Genomic DNA, 18,759 nt, shown 5'->3' on the forward strand with positions numbered 1-18,759 from the left:
TTCTCTTTTCACAGATCTCCACACTATGCTTGCCCAGAGGTCATCAGGGTAAGTGCACCCTCTCTTTATCTCTCTCTCTCTCTCTCTCTCTCTCTCCGCTCCACTTTCTGTTTCATAATGTAATGGATGCCTCCAACCACATTCTTCTCCAGAGTGGCTGTCTGTTAATGTGACTCCTTCCTCTCGGCTCTGTATTCAGCGAGTATAGCGGTGCACTTGTCTGTCATCACGTGTAAACGTCATCTTAAAGTGATGCACGATGTTCCCAATGTCAAGTCACTGTGTTTCATGAAGTTATTTTAGACACGATTGTGCCGCAGTGAATGAATGTACTCTGTACTAATAATGGGTTTAGTGAGTATGGACTATGGAGTCTCATCTTGTCTGTCTGCCTCTCTCTCTCTGTCTCTCTGTCTCTCTCTCTCTCTCTCTCTCTCGTTGCCTGGCCCTGCAGGGAGAGAAGTATGATGGAAGGAAAGCCGACGCGTGGAGCTGCGGAGTCATCCTGTTTGCACTTTTAGTGGTGAGTGACGGCGCTTAACCCATTCTGACCTGAGATCAGATTCTAACAATGTCTTCTACATCCCGACAGTTTTCCATTCTGACCCGAGATCAGATTAAAAAAATGTCTTCGACATCCTGACAGTTTTCCATTCTGGCCCGAGATCAAATTCAAAAAATGTCTTCTATGTCTGTCGCTCTTTGATTTAAAAAAAATAGCAGACCTACAAAAGCTTGTAGATCTGCTATTTTTCAATAGCTAAAGCATAACATAGTGCCCAGAATGGCTTAATGTTCAGCTCAAAGTATGAACTGCTATAAGACTGCAACTCCAAACGTGAAAATCATGATTCACCGGGCCTTTAATTAATTCATGTCCGATTCAAGTAATTAACATCCTATCATGCTCTGGGGGGGCATGTATAAATGCGGATCAGGTCCAGTTGATCTCGATTTTGGCAGGAGGAAAACATCAAAGTGTCTATGAAAGAGGATTCGTTATTGGGGCACAGATTGCAGAAGCTTCAGTCACACGAGGTAAGGTCTAACTTAGCTGGCTAGTGCTTGAACAGTGGCCAACGCGACATCTGCATTTCAATCTGTGGAAATGGGATGGTCATTGGTTGTTGAAAAGTGCACATCCAAGGTGACTGAGAATGTCAGTCACCTCAGGTGACTGAGAATGTCACCCCATCACTCAATATTGGAGATTTCTTCGGAGTCTCTCTCCACTACCATCATTTATTTTTAAATTATTTCCAGATTGGTTTTTTTTACAGACATTGTGAGAGGATGTTTTCTTTGCTATATTGTCCAGCTTGCTCCTATGATGGTACACATCAATATACAGTACATATCCTCTGTATACCTTTTCACGAGTTGAATTTAGCCTTGATTGTAAAGTTCACAAACTTCACACCGATTGTGAAAAAGAAATAAAGTCAAGTCTAAACTAAATTGTAATCAATTATACTAATATATGTAGTGGCTTTTTTCCCCCAGACAGCCAACCAGTCATATCTGTGGCGTGATTTTCAAACAAATTGCTTCACAGTATACATACAGTATATTACACTGAGCCGCTCAGTTGCACCAACATGCTCACCGCTCACCGCTGACACATGACAGTGACACAAGACTCCAGACTTGTCTTTCCCTCTTCTTCATTAAGATTGAGCACATCAGCCCAGCCATCATGTGAAGATAGATCTTCCTCCTTCAGCTTTTCCTTTAGTTATTATTCTTCTTCACACCGTGTCAACAGCCATCTGTTCTCCGTCTCTGAAACGTGGTCCTTTCGAATGAGAAGCCCTATCGGTCATTATACCATAAAACCCCAACTCCCCAGCTGGGGGGAGGGGGGGTGCAGAGAGGGGCAGTGTCGTCTGGCTCCTCTGACACCGGGCTTACCTCATCATTACCGTACTTCCATGATGGATCTCTTTCAGAATGTCAGATCCACATTATCTTAGCGGGAACACCTGACAGGGGCATTTACATCTACACAAAAGCATGACAGTGTCATTGTATATAGCCTGGTTGAAACGAGGGCCGACTGATCCGCCTGGCATTTTCGTGGATACATTTTTTTTTCCCCCACTAAACCAAACTATTGTTCCACCCCAATCTCTGGGGGTGACCCCCCGTGTGACCTGCGTTGAATGTGGTCGGTCCCCCACTCTCCACACTCTAATGCGCACTGATATTAAATGCCATGGTCTTTATAAACCTGAAAAAGGTCATTCAATTTCAAAAAGGCAATTTTCAGGCCCTGGAAAATGTATGGCAAGTTGATTTTAAGTTTTTTTTTAATTTGTTCTATTTTGTTTTCATTCTTAACCATCGCACTAATTATATCAGGAGAGATGCATCCACCACACCGTTCCATGTATTGCGACATCGTTTCCTTACAGAGATTAAGCTTTTTGCTGAAAGTTTCTTGGAGTAAGTTTAAGTGTAACGGTATATGTGGCAATAAAGGAAGGACTATATGGGCTCTATCTTGCGTCGGAGGCACTATAAATCCGTAATTTGGGGGATTTAGCACTGTGTAAGAGGCGTATGCCCCCGTAAAATGTGCTATCTTGTCATTGAGCCGTTGAGTTATAATTGTACTTCCGGCAGTCTTCCGGGTGCTTCAAAACGCTCACTGAGCAACTTCCATTGAAATGAATAGCGGGGGGCGGGGCTAGCGCTCTGGTTCCTTTTCATTACTCTATGGTTCGGTCTCTATCCTTTTCATCACTCTATGGTTCGGTCTCTATCCTTTTCATCACTCTATGGTTCGGTCTCTATCCTTTTCATCACTCTATGGTTCGGTCTCTATCCTTTTCATCACTCTATGGTTCGAGGCCAGCTATAGTGCCACACTGAAATGCACTCTTCCTCCGACAAAATGTTAGGGCCCTACAGTATACCTATTCATTTTAACATGTTTACAGTATACCATGTCTACAGTATACCTATTCATTTTAACATGTTTACAGTATACCATGTCTACAGTATACCTATTCATTTTAACATGTTTCTATTGTGACTGTGATTTGATTGAAATATGAAAATATATGCCAAGGAAGGTTTTTACGGCTCTATAGCAGTGATTCTCAGCCATTTTCATGTCAAGGGCCCTCTGTGGTTTGACCTGAATTAGGCTACGGTCCTCTATTTAATGGCATTTCTATCTCTGGGACCCCCCAATTTATATTGTAAAATCAATGTTAATTTAACTCTGAGAGCGTACAAATGGACCCAAATGGACCCATGTGTACGCTTTCAGTATAGAGTTACAGACTCACAAGGGTCCATTTTGGAACCTAGGGGTCCCCGGACCACTGCACTAGTATAGCCTCGGGAAACCCAGACGTTTTTATTTCCAGGGAGAAAGAAAAAAGTCTGGGGCCGAGTCAAAGGGCCAGTGAGGCTTTCCAACGTTGAAGCGCTGGGCCCTAGTGGTAAGAGGAGGGACTGCAGGCGGACCCTCCTCTTCGCGCCAGATCAGTCTCTATCCTTTTAATACTCTATGGGCCGAGTCCACTTCAATTCGGCACGTCGATCACTCTCTGCTGATTTCTGATCGTCTGCACCATTGTTACATACACACACACACACACACTCCTCTCTCTCTCTGTCGCTCTAATTAATTAGTCTCATGTCGCGCAGCTCCGTCTAGATTCTCCCGGCGGATCCTGCCGGGAGCTGCCTATATGCTATTAGAAAGCATAGGTGGACCCCAGTCTAGTGTGACTGACTGACTGTCTCTCCAGGGCGCCTAGGGGTCCCCTAGGGGTCCCCGGACCACTGCACTAGTGTGCCACTGACTGACCGTCTCTCCAGGGCGCCTAGCGGTCCCCTAGGGGTCCCCGGACCACTGCACTAGTGTGCCACTGACTGACTGTCTCTCCAGGGCGCCTAGCGGTCCCCTAGGGGTCCCCGGACCACTGCACTAGTGTACTATACTGACTGACTGTCTTCTCCATGCAGGGCGCCCTGCCGTTCGACGACGACAACCTGCGGAACCTTCTGGAGAAGGTGAAGCTGGGCGTGTTCCACATGCCTCACTTCATCCCCCCGGACTGCCAGAACCTGCTGCGGGGCATGATCGAGGTGGATGCCACCAAGAGACTCACGGTGGGTACACACTCAAAGTACTCAGTTGTTTTACTTAAGTAAAAGTACCAATGCTGCAATTTTAGAACTACTTCGTTACAAGTGAAAGTATACGGAATTGAAAATGTACTTGGGGTAAAAGTACAAAAGTATCGTCAGATGATTCTTCTTCGGTCGCCCGTTCTCTGATCTCTCGCGGACTGTCCACTTTCTCTACAAAAGAGAGAAAAGAGACACTGCCGTGTGAGAGGATGGATAGAGAAGAGATGAATGGTTTCAGTGTAAATCAAAGTGTCTGTGTGTCATCCGAGTTCACTTCCTAGAAAGGGATATCGCACTAAAAGTAGGATTTTTAAAACTGCAGTGGGAGGATTTCTAAAGTGTGTGTGTGTGTGTGTGTGTGTGTGTGTGTGTGTGTGTGTGTGTGTGTGTGTGTGTGTGTGTGTCCGTCCGCGCGCGCTCATATGTGATTGCGTGCGTGCGCATATAAGTGTGATTGCGTGAGTGTGTGAGAAATGTACCAAACTGTCAGTATCATTAGCTGCACCAGCGATATTATCCTGGTTAATATTATTCCACATAATTCTGTATTACAACAGTAGCCGAGTCCTGCATCTTAATCATGCTCCACAGTAATCTGCAGCTGAACATTAATACCGTCAGGAATGAATGAATGAAGAGATCATTACGCTAATGTTCTCCTCTTCCATGTCCTTCTACAGCTAGAGCAAATCCAGAAGCATACGTGGTACCTGTAAGTACACACACGCACACACGCACGCACGCACGCATGCACGCACGCACAGATTGTTTTCCACATCCAAATGTTATTTATCTTCTTCTTGTAGTAGTAGCACTGCTATGCGTGTGGGTATCTGTACTGTATGTTGATGCACTTGTATCATTAAGTTTGTGTGTTTAGCTTTATGTAAACCAATTATACACTAATTATAAAACCTATATAGACATTGTTGACTGAGTCCCTCCTCTTTTCTTCGACCAGCTTCTTTTCCCTCTCTCTCTGTCTCTCTTTGCCCAACCGCACACGTTTTATACTTTTTTACTCGTCAAACATTGGCTATTTTTTGTCAAATAATATAAGAAATAGGCACAACATTGTGAAAATGATCCACTACACGCTTCTGATAAACCAACTAAACGTAATGCTTCAACTCTAATCTATGGAAAATACAGGATCTTGCAAAAGACACAAAATTTTTTTTTAATCATAATGTAAATGTATGCCACCATAGACATCCTATATAAGGCAAATATTTTCTAGATTTCCTTTTGCTTTAAACCTGTAGCACCCAGCGTTTCAATCAGTGGCGGAACAACATTGGGCTCATCGAACCTGACTCCCAACAGCACCCCCCCCAAACATTTACGCTAACAGTTGCTGCTAATTTGAGCAGGCGTGCATGAACAAGAGAGGAGTTATGTGTGTGAGGAGCTGATCACAGTCACAGATAGAGGGAAAGTGACAGTGTTATATTTTCCCTTTTATTTATGCTATATATTATTGATCGCGTCTGTGTCTGTGACATTGCGCAGCAGTGCACACACACGAGAGGAGAGAGGGAGAGAGGGAGAGAGGGAGAGAGGAGAGAGAGAGAGAGAGAGAGAGGAGAGAGAGAGGGAGAGGGAGAGGGAGAGAGAGGAGGGAGAGAGGAGAGAGAGAGAGAGAGAGAGAGAGAGAGAGAGAGGAGAGAGAGAGAGAGAGAGAGAGAGAGAGAGAGAGAGAGAGAGAGAGAGAGAGAGAGAGAGAGAGAGAGAGAGAGAGAGAGAGAGAGAGAGAGAGAGAGAGAGAGAGAGAAGAGAGAGAGAGAGAGAGAGAGAGAGAGAGAGAGAGAGAGGTATTGCGTGTTAAAAAATAAATAGGCTACTACTCATCTTTGTGTTCTGTTTCACCTTATTGCTGAGTGATCGCACACAGGGAAAAGCAACAAGAAGGGGTTTAGAATGGAAACAGTCCGTTGTGGAGAAAAGGAAGTCCACATATATGCACTCCTAAGTCCTCACAGAGTGATTAGCCTACTAATGACTCTGAGTGACAGGTGCTGCCACTTTTGTAGCCCTAGACGGTGCGCAGTACATTCTCATCAGTCAGACATGATATTTTGTTAAAGTGTAGGCTATTATAGGCTATATAAGCTCTGTATCTGGTTAATTCAAGATTCAAGATTGCTTTATTTGTCATTCTTTAATTCCAACTGCAGCAGCAGAAAAAAACGAAATTGCGATGTGCTGAGTGCACGGGCCGCAGCAGCATGGGTCGCGCAGCTCGCGCTGCCACAAACTTCTCTTTACATCAGAGAAAAAACGAAAAAGAAGAAAGCGACCGGCGACTTCTTCAGAAGCAAGAGGAGTTAGTTAGTTAATTGCGGGACCTATGCGGGATTCGCTGGTGCCCGCTGGTTTTATCAGTCGTGAGTGACTGTGTAAAAAAATCGTCCATCGATCATCTGACAGCCCGGGCCCCCAGGAGGTCCGGGCCGGAGTGTGACCACCCCCCTACCCCCCCGGTAGCTCCGCCGCTGCTTGCAATACTACAACATATTTTAATTAATTAATTAAAAACTCTTTATATATATATTGTTTTACATAATTTCCTCTGATAAGTCCTAGTAGTAAAAAGCAGTAGTAAGGTTGAAATCGTTTTTTTTGCAAGTAGAAATTAATCGGGTTTTACAGGGTTAAAAATGTAGAAAGGTAGAAAATATTTGCCTTATATAGGATGTCTATGGTGGCCATACGGTACAGGCCATTTTCAACACTTTCCCCTGAGACAATTCCAGGCAACTTTTTTTCTGTCATCAGGATATATTGAAGATACAAAATCAGCTGAGTTTTTTTTGCAATTAGTTTCAGGTCAAATGACATTATTACTGGACTATAAAACTCCAATTGTAATCAATGCATGTGGTTTTGTTGTTGTTTTCGCTGAGGCAGCGGTGGCCGAACGGTTTGCGGAACGGTCTTGATATCGGAAGATCGCTAGTTCGTATCCCTGGACCGGCACGTTTAAAATTACCACCGCTGAAGTGCCTTGGACAAGGCATTGAACCTCTACCATGAAATGTTCTATGAGCAGGGCCTGGCTGTAAACAAGTTCTTGAGCTTAGTCCAGTTACCCTGGGTAAACTAGTACCTTTCCTTTCCTTTTCCACAGAGCTGGGAAGAACGAGCCTGAACCGGAGCAGCCCGTTCCCAGGAAGGTGGCCATCCGGATGCTGGCCGCGGTGGAGGACATTGACCCGGACGTCCTGGAGAGCATGCACTCCCTGGGCTGCTTCCGAGACAAGGACAAACTCACCAAAGACCTGCTGGACGACGAGTACGTATACAGTATACACTGTAGTACATGACGGTGTTGTTTTTGGCAGCAATTTTTTTATTTTAGTTTGGTCATTATAGTCTCTTGAATAGTTTGAATGGAGTTTTTAAGTCACATTTTAGTCACCCGAAGGTTTTAGTGTTTAGTCTAGTTTTAGTCAACTAAATCTACGGTTGATTTAGTCGACTGAAATGTGTTTTGGCAGGCCTTGATGCCGTCATAATGGCTGTTTTGCGGCGCGCTGTGTGAGCTTGTAGATCGGCTATTTTCAACATGCAACTAATTGTAAAATGACTTATACTGGATCTCTTGTCCACTATAGTCCCTTCCTAACTAGTTATCCTAATCTAGTTTTTGTTTGTTGACGAAATTGTCAGTATGTTTAGACTTAATTTTTGTTTCCATGTACTGTAGTTTTCGTCAGTGGAAAAAGGTAGTCGACGAACATTTTTTCGTCTTAGTTTTAGTCGACGAAATCAACACCTGCTGTACATGAGATGGAGACCCAATGTAGTAAGGCGGGGGGGAACAGGTTTGGAAGATGTTTTATATTAAATAAATAAATATTATATATATATATATATATATATATTATATTATAAAATGTATATTTTTTGTTTTGTTTTGAATGTTCTTTGGTTGTCTTGATTTGTAATTTGTGTTTTGTTGTTGTGTGTGTTTTAGTTTTTTGTATTTGTTACTCTGTTTGTATTTTCTAAATTTACTTCTATATTTGTAAAAAACTAAAAATTAATAAACTGAACAAAAAAAAGGAAATAAGGAAAAAAAACACTGAGGAACAGATTGGAAGGAAGAAGGTGCGGGGGTGGGGCTGGTGGGGGGGAGGGGGGGGGGGGGGGGGGCTGACACCAGACATTTCTGTTGTCAGCTTGATGAATCCTTCTGGTTAAAATGTCTCTCTTGATGATAGAGTGTCGGGGCAGCCCTATAGTCTTAACCAACAGACATGTCTGATAGTGATCTCTCTCTCTCTCTCTCTCTCTCTCTCTCTCTCTCTCTCTCTCTCTCTCTCTCTCTCTCTCTCTCCTCTCCCTCTCCCTCTCCCTCTCCCTCCAGCCCATCCAGTGTCGGCGACAACCAGGAGAAGATGATCTACTTCCTGCTCCTGGACCGTAAGGAGAGGTACCCCAGCCAGGAGGACCAGAACCTGCCCCCGCGCACTGAGATAGGTCAGCTGATCTATACGTCATCTCATTCATACATAGTCTCTGTGCCTCTATAGTTATGCACCTCGTTGGTGCTAATTTAACCCATTTTGACCTGAGATCAGATTCAAAAAATGTCTTCTACATCCTGACAGTTTTCTGAAAAAGCTATTTCTATGTCAGTCGTTCTTCGATAAAATGTTTTTTAGCAGACCTACAAGCTCGTAGCTTGTTTATCCGTAGTGTGGCACTCGGTGCCTTGTAGGTCTGCTATTTTTGAAAAATCTTGAAAATGTGGCGCAAATCTTTGAATATAATATATTCTTTCAGACTCAGAGCGAACATTTTTAACTCAAATCTTTGCTTCAGGGGCGTCCCTGGAACAACATATTTTCAGATGGGGGGGGGGGGGGGGGTGGTCGGCGGCCAATTACATATATATTTGGGGGTCCTTGACATGAAATATTGACCACCACTGATATAGAAACATAGGTATTCCAGAAAACTGTCATGGTTTAGAAGACACATATATATATTTTTTAAATTTCGACGTCAGGCCTAAATGGGCTAAACCATAACAATGCCTCCATGTCCCCCTGTACTGTACGTGTTCAGCGGACAATGGCTAAACCATAACAATGCCTCCATGTCCCCCTGTACTGTACGTGTTCAGCGGACCCTCCGAGGAAGCGCGTGGATTCCCCCATGTTGAGTCGCCACGGCAAGAGGAGGCCAGAGAGGAAGTCCATGGAGGTTCTGTGTGTCACCGAGGGGGGGTCCCCCGTGCCCGTGAGACGGGCCATCGACATGGCCACCCACGGACAGAGGTACGCACTATAGTGTGTCACTATGCCGTGCATTACCACTGTATCTGTATAGAGCATATATATGTCAAACTCAAGGCCCCGGGGCCAAATCAGGCCCGTGAATGAATTATCTTTGGCCCGCGGGATGATATTGAATTAGTATTAGAACTGGCCCTCTAGTATATTGTACGGACCAGCATAATACTACAAGTCCCACAATGCACTGCGTGTGCATTTTCACATATCGAGGGCCCGCAAGCGCAAGCATGCGTCTTCTCTTCACTATTGATCAGCAGTGGTCAACTTTAGTGGTCAACATTACTTGTGGTCAACTTTCAGCTACCCCTCTCCCCAAAAATGCCCTGTGTGTTGAAACACAGTCCGGCCCTCGACTTGTACCAATTTCTTTATTTTGGCCCACTGTGTATTTGAGTTTGACATCCCTGCTATAGAGAGTATGCACAATTGCACATGCATGATTTTCCTATAAGACACGCCCCCCTCATCTAGACTGTTGGAGTGTTGGAGTTTGGAAGCGCTCGTTGTAAATCACTCAACCGTCCTGCGTATACCACCTGTTTCTAAATGTCACGTAATGCAGGAGGCAGCAAATTGTTGTGTTATTGAAAACAAGCACTTCCAAACTCTGACACAGAAAAATAATCAAATGCAGGGCATTTCTTGACAGAAAGTAGCTCTTAACGTTTCTATGGTGGATTTTCATGAAACAAACATTTTGCAGATAGAAAGTGGATAATTCAAGCTTTTCGTACAGCTGCAATGTTGGTGAGTTTAACATTGTTTAATGCAATCAGACAGGACTTTTTTGTTTGGATGAATGGGCTGTCAAGGCCAGAAAGTAGTTTTTTGCCACTCAGTGGGCGTTCCCGCATCACTTCCAGGTACGATGATGTCACACGCATACCCTCTATAGTCTCGCGTTGCCACAAGACTATTCTAGAATATTTTATTTTATTTTATATAATTGATCTTTCCCCCTGAGCTTTTTTCATTTTTTTATTTAACTGCAATTTAACTACATTGCTTTTGACAGTGCAGAAACATATATATTTGCCTTCCTTGATGTACACTTGCATTGTGAAGTTTAAATAGGTAAAAAGTACCAAAATTGACCCTGTAGTGTACGTATTGTACTGTACGCAGCTCTTTTAAATTGAATTCTGCTATAAAACAGCATATAAAAGGCTCTGTGAAGTATATTAATTAAAACATGAAAGTCCATAAAGTCTCGGTCAGACGTTTCCTCGCAGTAGAATCTCTTGCCAGAGGGAGGAGGGGGAGGGGCTGCAGCTGCATCACTCACCAGGGAAGGAAGGAAGGAAGGAAGGAAGGAAGGAAGGAAGGAAGGAAGGAAGGAAGGAAGGAAGGAAGGAAGGAAGGAAGGAAGGAAGGAAGGAAGGAAGGAAGGAAGGAAGGAAGGAAGGAAGGAAGGAAGGAAGGAAGGAAGGAAGGAAGGAAGGAAGGAAGGAAGGAAGGAAGGAAGGAAGGAAGGAAGGAAGGAAGGAAGGAAGGAAGGAAGGAAGGGAGGGAGGGAGGGAGGGAGGAGGGAGGGAGGGAGGGAGGAGGGAGGGAGGAAGGAAGGAAGGAAGGAAGGAAGGGATTAAACTCTGTATCATGAAACGAATAATAATACATATTATGACGATGCTCTCGACATCATGCTATACTGTACATGCAATTACTTTCTATTGCTAAATTTGGATGAAACTTGGGTTCCTCTCCTATTCACAGCAGGTGCAGTCCAGATAATTATAACAAATTATTCATAATTAATTGAATAGTATAAAAAGAAGTGCCTTGGCCTACTTTGATTTGTAGGGGGAGGGACGATTTGAGGGGCGATTTGAGGGACGATTTGAGGGACGATTTGAGGGACGATTTGAGGGGCGATTTGAGGGACGATTTGAGGGACGATTTGAGGGGCGATTTGAGGGACGATTTGAGGGGCGCCACCATGCTGCACCTGTGATGTACCGTTTTACTGACACCACGTTTAAAATAAGAATTGAATGCATAGAATATCAATACGAAGCAACTGAAAAAGTGGTAGTGGATGGAGAGAAAGGATTTTTGTCCAACCACGAGATGGCAACCAATGGGTGCGAAGAGGGGCAGAACCACGGGCGGGACTTGACAAAGAGTAGCCAACTGGCTGCATTCCTTCAGGAAGAAACTGTAGCAGCAATCCACCTCTGACCACCAGGGGGAGGCGTCATGTGGCACTGAAGGAGTTAAACTCTGTATTCTTAGTTGACCGATGTCCATCAGGGCTCTGCAGCTGTGTTGATTTCGTCGACTAAAACTAAGACGAAAAATGTTCGTCGACTACCTTTTTTCACTGAGGAAAACTAAATGGAAACTACACGAAAACTGTGCTATGGTGACTAAAACTGAGACTAAATATACTGACAATTTCGTCAACAGATAAAAACTAGACTAAAATGTTAGGAAGGGACTAGTGGACACGATATCCAGTATAAGTCATTTTGCATGCTGAAAATAGCAAGCTTGCACAAAAACACTCAACGGCCAATCGGCCATGCACACTTGCCCAAATGTGCAGACATCATCACATTTGTGATGACGGCATTGGCCATTTTTAGCCCAATTATTTTGCAAAACTAATGCTTGGAATGGATTCATCATGAAAACCCCCTAGTTTGACATGTCACATGCTACATAAAGCATGATGTCATCATTTTGAATATTTTGCCTTCTATAGGTTGTTAATGGTATGGTCACATATTATGCCAATTATGAAAATGGCTCAACATAATGCAAGTTAGCATTCAGCAGTTTCTACATGCTGGGGACCCATACTAAACATTTCTAACATAAAACCTTGGTGTACTCAACATGTCCGGGTTCACAATGGGGCTCTATGGGCTGGCTACTAGACTATAGGGTTGATGTGGTTAAAGACGCGAGATGCAACACAATGTTAACAAAACATGGTGCACATTTTATTTATTTAAATTGGCAAACGAGTGAAAACCAGCGGGCTAAAAACAAGAAGTCTGTCATCATGTTGTATTCCTTCTCAAATGTCATGCTGGCATTGCAAGGCCTTTGCGATGTGTTTATTGTGGAAATTCATATTGCATTGACAACAAAAACACGATTCATCGTAGCCCTATCATCACAAACCTACTAAACAGTGCACACACACACACACACACACACACTTGAGTCCTGAGGGGTTTTAGCATAATTATTATTGTTGTCAGTAACAGCAGGGTGCTTGCATATTATAGTAACTAGTTATTAGTTATTGCTGCATACAGTACAAAGACTGAAAAAGCTCCTTTTTGCTGAAATAGCATCATTAAACTGGAGAGTACATTGTTGTTATGGTGTAAAGGCAAACCATGTAGGGAAGCTTCACAGAGAACAGGCATTGCAAATGGAAATGGCTTCCTTAGTGTGGAAGTATGGTGAACGTCAGTGTTGTTTTCTGCAGCAATTTCTATTTTAGTTTTAGTCATAGTCTTTGGAATGAAACTTCATTTAGTTGTAGTCACATTTTAGTCACCCGGAATGTTTTAGTGTTGTCTAGTTTTAGTCGCCTTGATGCCATCGTAATGATTGCTTTTTACACTTGCTTTTACACTTGCTGAAAATAGCTGATCTACAAGCCCAGCGTTGTAAGCTTGTAGATCTGCTATTTTCAGTATGCAACTAATTGTAAAATGACTTATACTGGATCTCTTGTCCACTAGTCCCTTCCTAGCATTTTAGTCTGGTTTTTATTTGTTGACAAAATTGTCAATATATTTTAGTCTTATAGTTTTAGTCATCGTAGCTTAGTTTTCATTTAGTATCCATTTAGTTTTCGTCAGTGGAAAAAAAAGCAGCCATTTTTCGTCGACGTTTTAGTGACGCATGTCAGTGACCATAGCATGATTAGTGTGGGAGTATGGTGAACATGTCAGTAACCCTAGCATGACCAAAAATGTTCCTCCTGTTTCTCTCTTAATCTCTCTCTCTCTTTTTTTTGGTTCATTTTCACTTTTAGCTTGCCGTGAATGCACTCAAGTCTTTGCTTCAGTTTACGTCATGTTCTGTGATGATTTGACAGCATTCTCTTACGGTGCCAACTCCTCTCTGATATCTGTGTATAACAACGCATGCTTTTGTTAATAGGATTTCACCTGTGTGATTTTTCTCTTTCTGTCGTTTCCGTTTATATATTTATTTGTTTGGGTCCTTTTTTCTTCTTTCTTCCTGTCTGCCTCTTCAGCAAGTCTGTGTTCAGTAAAAGCTTGGATATCACAAACGCTAACTGCAGCAAGGAAGAAAGGTATAGTCTTTTCATTTTTTTCTCCCCCTTTGCTTTGTCTTATCGCCTCATTTCATCCACAAGCGCCAGGGCCTTTTGCAAATCCATTTCCTTTATCTCTTCCGCCATGTTTTCGATCGCTTAAGCCGATAATCTAGTTAGCGGAAGGGGGGGGGGGGGGGGTGGAGTAAACAGCCTTTTGTACCATCCCACGACCATGACAAGATCTAACGAGATCTTAATGAGCGCCAGTTGTCGAAAGTGTTGTTTTCCTATACTCTAGCAAAACTGAAGCAGCATAGTAAAACCTGGGTATAGACTGTATAGCAGCAGAGTTTTTCTGTTTTTTTTTATCTTCGCCACCTAAAATAATAAACATGTTTTCCCGCCTTCTTATGTTCCCACTTCTTTGATATCTGTCCCTCATCGTGGCAGATTTTTAGGTCATTCTTAGTCGCTATATATCTCACTCTTCACAGTCCAATATATGGAAGGTCTTATAATAGTATAGGTACTTTTCTTTTTACTCTCAAAGCTAAATGAACACTGGATTTTACTGTGACTGCCACCCCTCTGTCCTTAGTACCCGTCCTCCCCCGTGTGTGCGTGCGTGTGCGTGCGTGCATTAATTGTGTTTGTCTCTGATGTGCTAGTCTGTTTGCTCACTGAGGCGTGCTGAGGACAGGGTTATCTCATCACATGGCCCTCCGGCCCGGCCCGTGCTTTTCTTTCCTCCTTTCGATGCCGTTCCGTGGGCTCGACCTTATGCAGTCTGAGTTCATGGACGTTCGCTCAACGGGGGCCGCAACCGGCGATTAGCATAACATTAACCCATTTTGACCTGGGAACGATTCTGCAAATGTCTTCTAAATCCTGACTGTTTTCTTGAAAAAGCAGTTTTTCTACGTCAGTCGTTCTCAAACACTTTCATGTCACTTTTCACGATTCTTCAAAAATAGCAGACCTACAAGCTCTGAGCTTGTAGATCTGCTTCCCGCCCCAAAATAGGTTAACTGGCAGAGAATACAGACGGAGAACTATTTTTTTTTTAACGGTGGAACAAAGAGAGCAAAACAGGGATGAAAGACATTCAAACAATTATGCTCCTATCAATGGAAAAAAGTGTTTTATATACTATCAAATTTGCTGTGAGCAATAGCTTAACGACAGACTTTAATTACAATGCTAGCTCCTGTGAGTACAGGTGAAGGGCGGTGCGATAATGTGTAGCACATTAACAGAGGTCTCCTCAGTGTCGTGTTATATTAGAGGCCAGACCTCCCTCCCTCCCGTTAGGCCTGTCCAGCCATTCGTCTCTCTAAAGCACCCCCTCCCCCACACGGCAGTATAGTTATTACCGTAGCTGCTACTGTATTTTACGGTTATTACCTCAAGATAAGCATCGTCCTTTCCACAGCGAACGCCATTTTCATTTGTCATGTTTTTTTTCTTTTTCTTGAGACCATTGCACATTGCGGCACAATTTATTTATTTTATATCGTAGAGATGCGTTATTGGTACTCGTACGGTATAGGGCTTTAAGCAACTAGTCGACTATTCAACTAGTCGACTAGTAAATCCACTAGTTGACCTTTGCTGGTACTAGTTGACTATTTATTTATTTATTCGTTTTTGTAGGCCTCAAGATCAGCTAGAATAGATTATAGTCATAATGTACACAGGTTTTAAATGTAGCCTACAAATATTATTAGATTATTATATTTTTACATGATAGGTACAGTAGTTAAACAACTATTAAGTTAAGCAACTATAGTCGACTAGTAAAACTGACTAGAAGTGAAAGGTCTTACCGTACGGAAGTCCCAACATTTCATTTCTCATGACATCCACGTACTGTATAGCATTGCATGGAACGTTTCAAAAACGCTTTGCCCATCAGCTCAGAAATCTAATCAGCGATGCCACTCTGAGTGTGTCTGTGTGTGTGTGTGTGTGTGTGTGTGTGTGTGTGTGTGTGTGTGCGTGTGTGTGTGTGTGTGTGTGTGAGAGAGAGAGAGAGAGAGCAGAGTGACTTCGAGCATATTTAAACATGATTTACTGTTTCAATTTCCATCTCCAACAAAGGCAAGTCATTCGTGGACAATTAAATCCCAAAGAGTTGTTCAGCGTGGGCGCCGGACTCCGCGTGACGTTGCGGTGTGTGTGTGTGTGTGGGGGGTGGGGGGGGTGGGGGCGGGGGCGGGGGGACGACGACGGCGCAGGAGAAAGGAACAGGGAGATATGAAAAGTTAATGAGTCGCAAATGAAAAATGAATACGGTACGCTCGTTGTAAGGAGAATAGATGCAGTGCACGTGGTGCTGGTGTGTGTGTTGTGTGCGTGCGTGCGTGCGTGCGTGCGTGCGTGTGTACAGTGCTGATGTGGTTTGAAGTATTTATAGATTGTTGACTCCCTCCGCCGATATGTCTTGTTGGCATGTGATCAAACGTTAATGTACTGTAAATCACAGAATGTAATGCCCCCCCCCCCCTTCTCCCCCGAATGGACGTAAAACGGCCAAACGTGGTGCGTTTTCTTTTTCATCGGGTGACGCTATTCGTCAGTAATGTCAAACACAAACTCTGCAAAATGTCATCGTGCTCTCATGATGAAGGCTGACTATTGCAAAACATTAGCATTATTGTTCACAGCTGGCCACCATTAGTAGGTGAAACTGAGGACACTGTCCTTCTCTTGTAGAGCACCTGCGGACCGCCATTTGAAAAGATATGCCAAGGACCCCCCCCCCCCCATAAGAGAAGATTTTCACGGTTCTAGCAGTGATTCGCAACCATTTTCATTTCGAGGACCCCCAGTTTGACCTGAATTAGGCTACGGTCCCCCATTTCTATCTCTGCGACCCCAATGTATATTGTAAAATCAATGTTAATTTAACTCTGAGAGCGTACAAATGGAACCAAATGGACTCGTGTCCACTTTCTCTACAAAAGAGAGAAAAGAGACACCCTGTGAGAGGATGGATAGAGAAGAGATGAATGGTTTCAGTGTAAATCAAAGTGTCTGTGTGTTGTCCGCTGAGAATGAGTTCACTTCCTAGAAAGCCGTCCTCATTAGGCAAACGGACTCCCATCCAATCCCCTCTCAGCAGGGAGTTTCCCCCCCCCCCCCCCCCTTTTTTAGGGATATCGCACTAAAAGTAGGATTTTAAAACTGCAGTGTGTGTGTGTGTGTGTGTGTGCGTGCTTGCTTTGCGTGTGTGTGTGTGTGTGTGTGTGTGTGTGTGTGTGTGTGTGTGTGTGTGTGTGTGTGTGTGTGTGTGCTTCTAGATCCCGGTCCATCAGCGGTGCCTCTTCCAATCTGTCCACCAGCCCTCTCAGCAGTCCCAGGGTAAGTGTCCCACTGTACCTACTGTATATACTGTACCCACTGGCCCAACGATGGCCCCCACACTGCACCTCACCGCTATAGCACTGCGTCTCCACTGCTCATGTCACCGGATGGGAAACACCCGACTGCCCCATTCACCTGCACAGCCTCTCATCTGACCACACAGCACAGTGGTGTTTTTGGCAGCACATTTTCTATTTTAGTTTTAGTCATAGTCTCTCGAATAGTTTTCATTTTGGGGTTTTTTTAGTCACATTTTAGTCACCCGGAATGTTTTGGTCTAGTTTTTTAGTCGACTTAAATGTCATAAGATTTCAGTCGACCGAGTCTACAGTTGATTTAGTCTGGCTAACATGTGTTTTGGCGAGCCTTGATGCAATGGCTGTTTTTTACACTTGCTGAAAATAGCCGATTCTGCAAGCTCACAACGTGTCTGTGACGTGTTGTGAGGTTGTAGATCGGCTATTTTGAGCATGCAACCAATTGAAAAATGACTCATACTGGATCTCTTGTCCACTAGTCCCTTCCTAACATTTTAGTTTAGCTTTTATTTGTTGACAAGTATTATTTAGTCATAGTTTTATAGTCACCGTGGCTTCGTTTTCATTTTGTTTTTATGTAGTTTCTGTCAGTGAAAAAAGGTAGTCGCCGAACATTTCTCGTCGACACAGTTATAGTCGACGAAAACAACACTGCCTCACAGACAACATGGCCTCATGCAGATGGCCTGATACTAATTATCATTAGCCTGGCTGCAAGCCTGCTCGTCTCATATGAAATCTTATGACATTTTCGTCGACTAAAAAACTAGACCACAACTCAGCACTTTGCATGGCAGGACACTTTATTTACTTGTGATTTCACACATTTCGGTGTAGGGTTGCAGTAAATCTTCCCACCAGAAAGTAAGACGCCCCATACAAAGCTGCAAGCCTGCTCGTCTCATATGAAATCTTATGACATTTTAGTCGACTAAAAAACTAGACCACAACTCAGCACTTTGCATGGCAGGACACTTTATTTACTTGTGATTTCACACATTTCGGTGTAGGGTTGCAGTAAATCTTCCCACCAGAAAGTAAGACGCCCCATACAAATGTCCAGTGGTGGGAAAAAAAGAATACTCAAATGTTTTACTTGAGTAAAAGTATCAATACTTGCAATATGGAAATACTCTCGTTACAAGTAAAAGTCAGAAATCAGCATTGCTGTTATACGTATAATTTAATTGTCACAAGAACTCGCCACAGACAGCCAATGTTGTGGAAACTTTGATTCTGTCTGTCTGTTGATAGACACTATGAACTGGAGATGACTATAGTGATCAGCTTTCACACTTAAAGCTGCTATAAGCAATAATATGTCAACATTTTAATGACCTTTTTATTATTATTCAGACAGCCAGCAATGGGTAGAACGTTCCCCCGGAAAATGTTTAGTCTCTGTGACACATCTAGGGGCCGCAATCTGCGTTCAAAGATTTTCCTAGAAGCTTTGCCTTTGGTGATTTGCCTATCTGCTTCCTGATTGGTTAGTCATTGCGACCAGGGTTTTTTTCGGCCAATGACAAAGCTTCTAGGAACATCTTTGAATGCAGATTGCGGCCCCTAGATGTGTCACAAGAGACTACATGTTTGGGGAGCGTTCTACCTGTCTGAATACCAAAAGAAAAAAAGAAAAAAAAGGTCATTAAAA

The 18,759-nt window shown here is 43.4% G+C and overlaps 1 protein-coding gene across 1 annotated transcript in view; it reads left to right on the top strand.

Moving 5' to 3' along the window:
* brsk2b (BR serine/threonine kinase 2b) overlaps positions 1–18,759 on the top strand; it is a gene marked incomplete at its 3' end in the record, with an annotated part of 137,228 nt that overhangs the window by 100,922 nt on the left and 17,547 nt on the right. Inside the window, exons 6-14 of the mRNA XM_083759332.1 lie at positions 15–48; positions 455–523; positions 3,982–4,128; positions 4,830–4,861; positions 7,280–7,444; positions 8,531–8,634; positions 9,284–9,437; positions 13,678–13,737; positions 17,004–17,064. Of these exons, the coding sequence (XP_083615458.1) occupies positions 15–48; positions 455–523; positions 3,982–4,128; positions 4,830–4,861; positions 7,280–7,444; positions 8,531–8,634; positions 9,284–9,437; positions 13,678–13,737; positions 17,004–17,064 (826 nt within the window). The remainder of the gene's footprint in view (positions 1–14; positions 49–454; positions 524–3,981; positions 4,129–4,829; positions 4,862–7,279; positions 7,445–8,530; positions 8,635–9,283; positions 9,438–13,677; positions 13,738–17,003; positions 17,065–18,759) is intronic.

Source organism: Protomyctophum parallelum (assembly GCF_964188405.1).
Source record: "Protomyctophum parallelum genome assembly, chromosome: 2".
Lineage (NCBI taxonomy): Eukaryota > Metazoa > Chordata > Actinopteri > Myctophiformes > Myctophidae > Protomyctophum > Protomyctophum parallelum.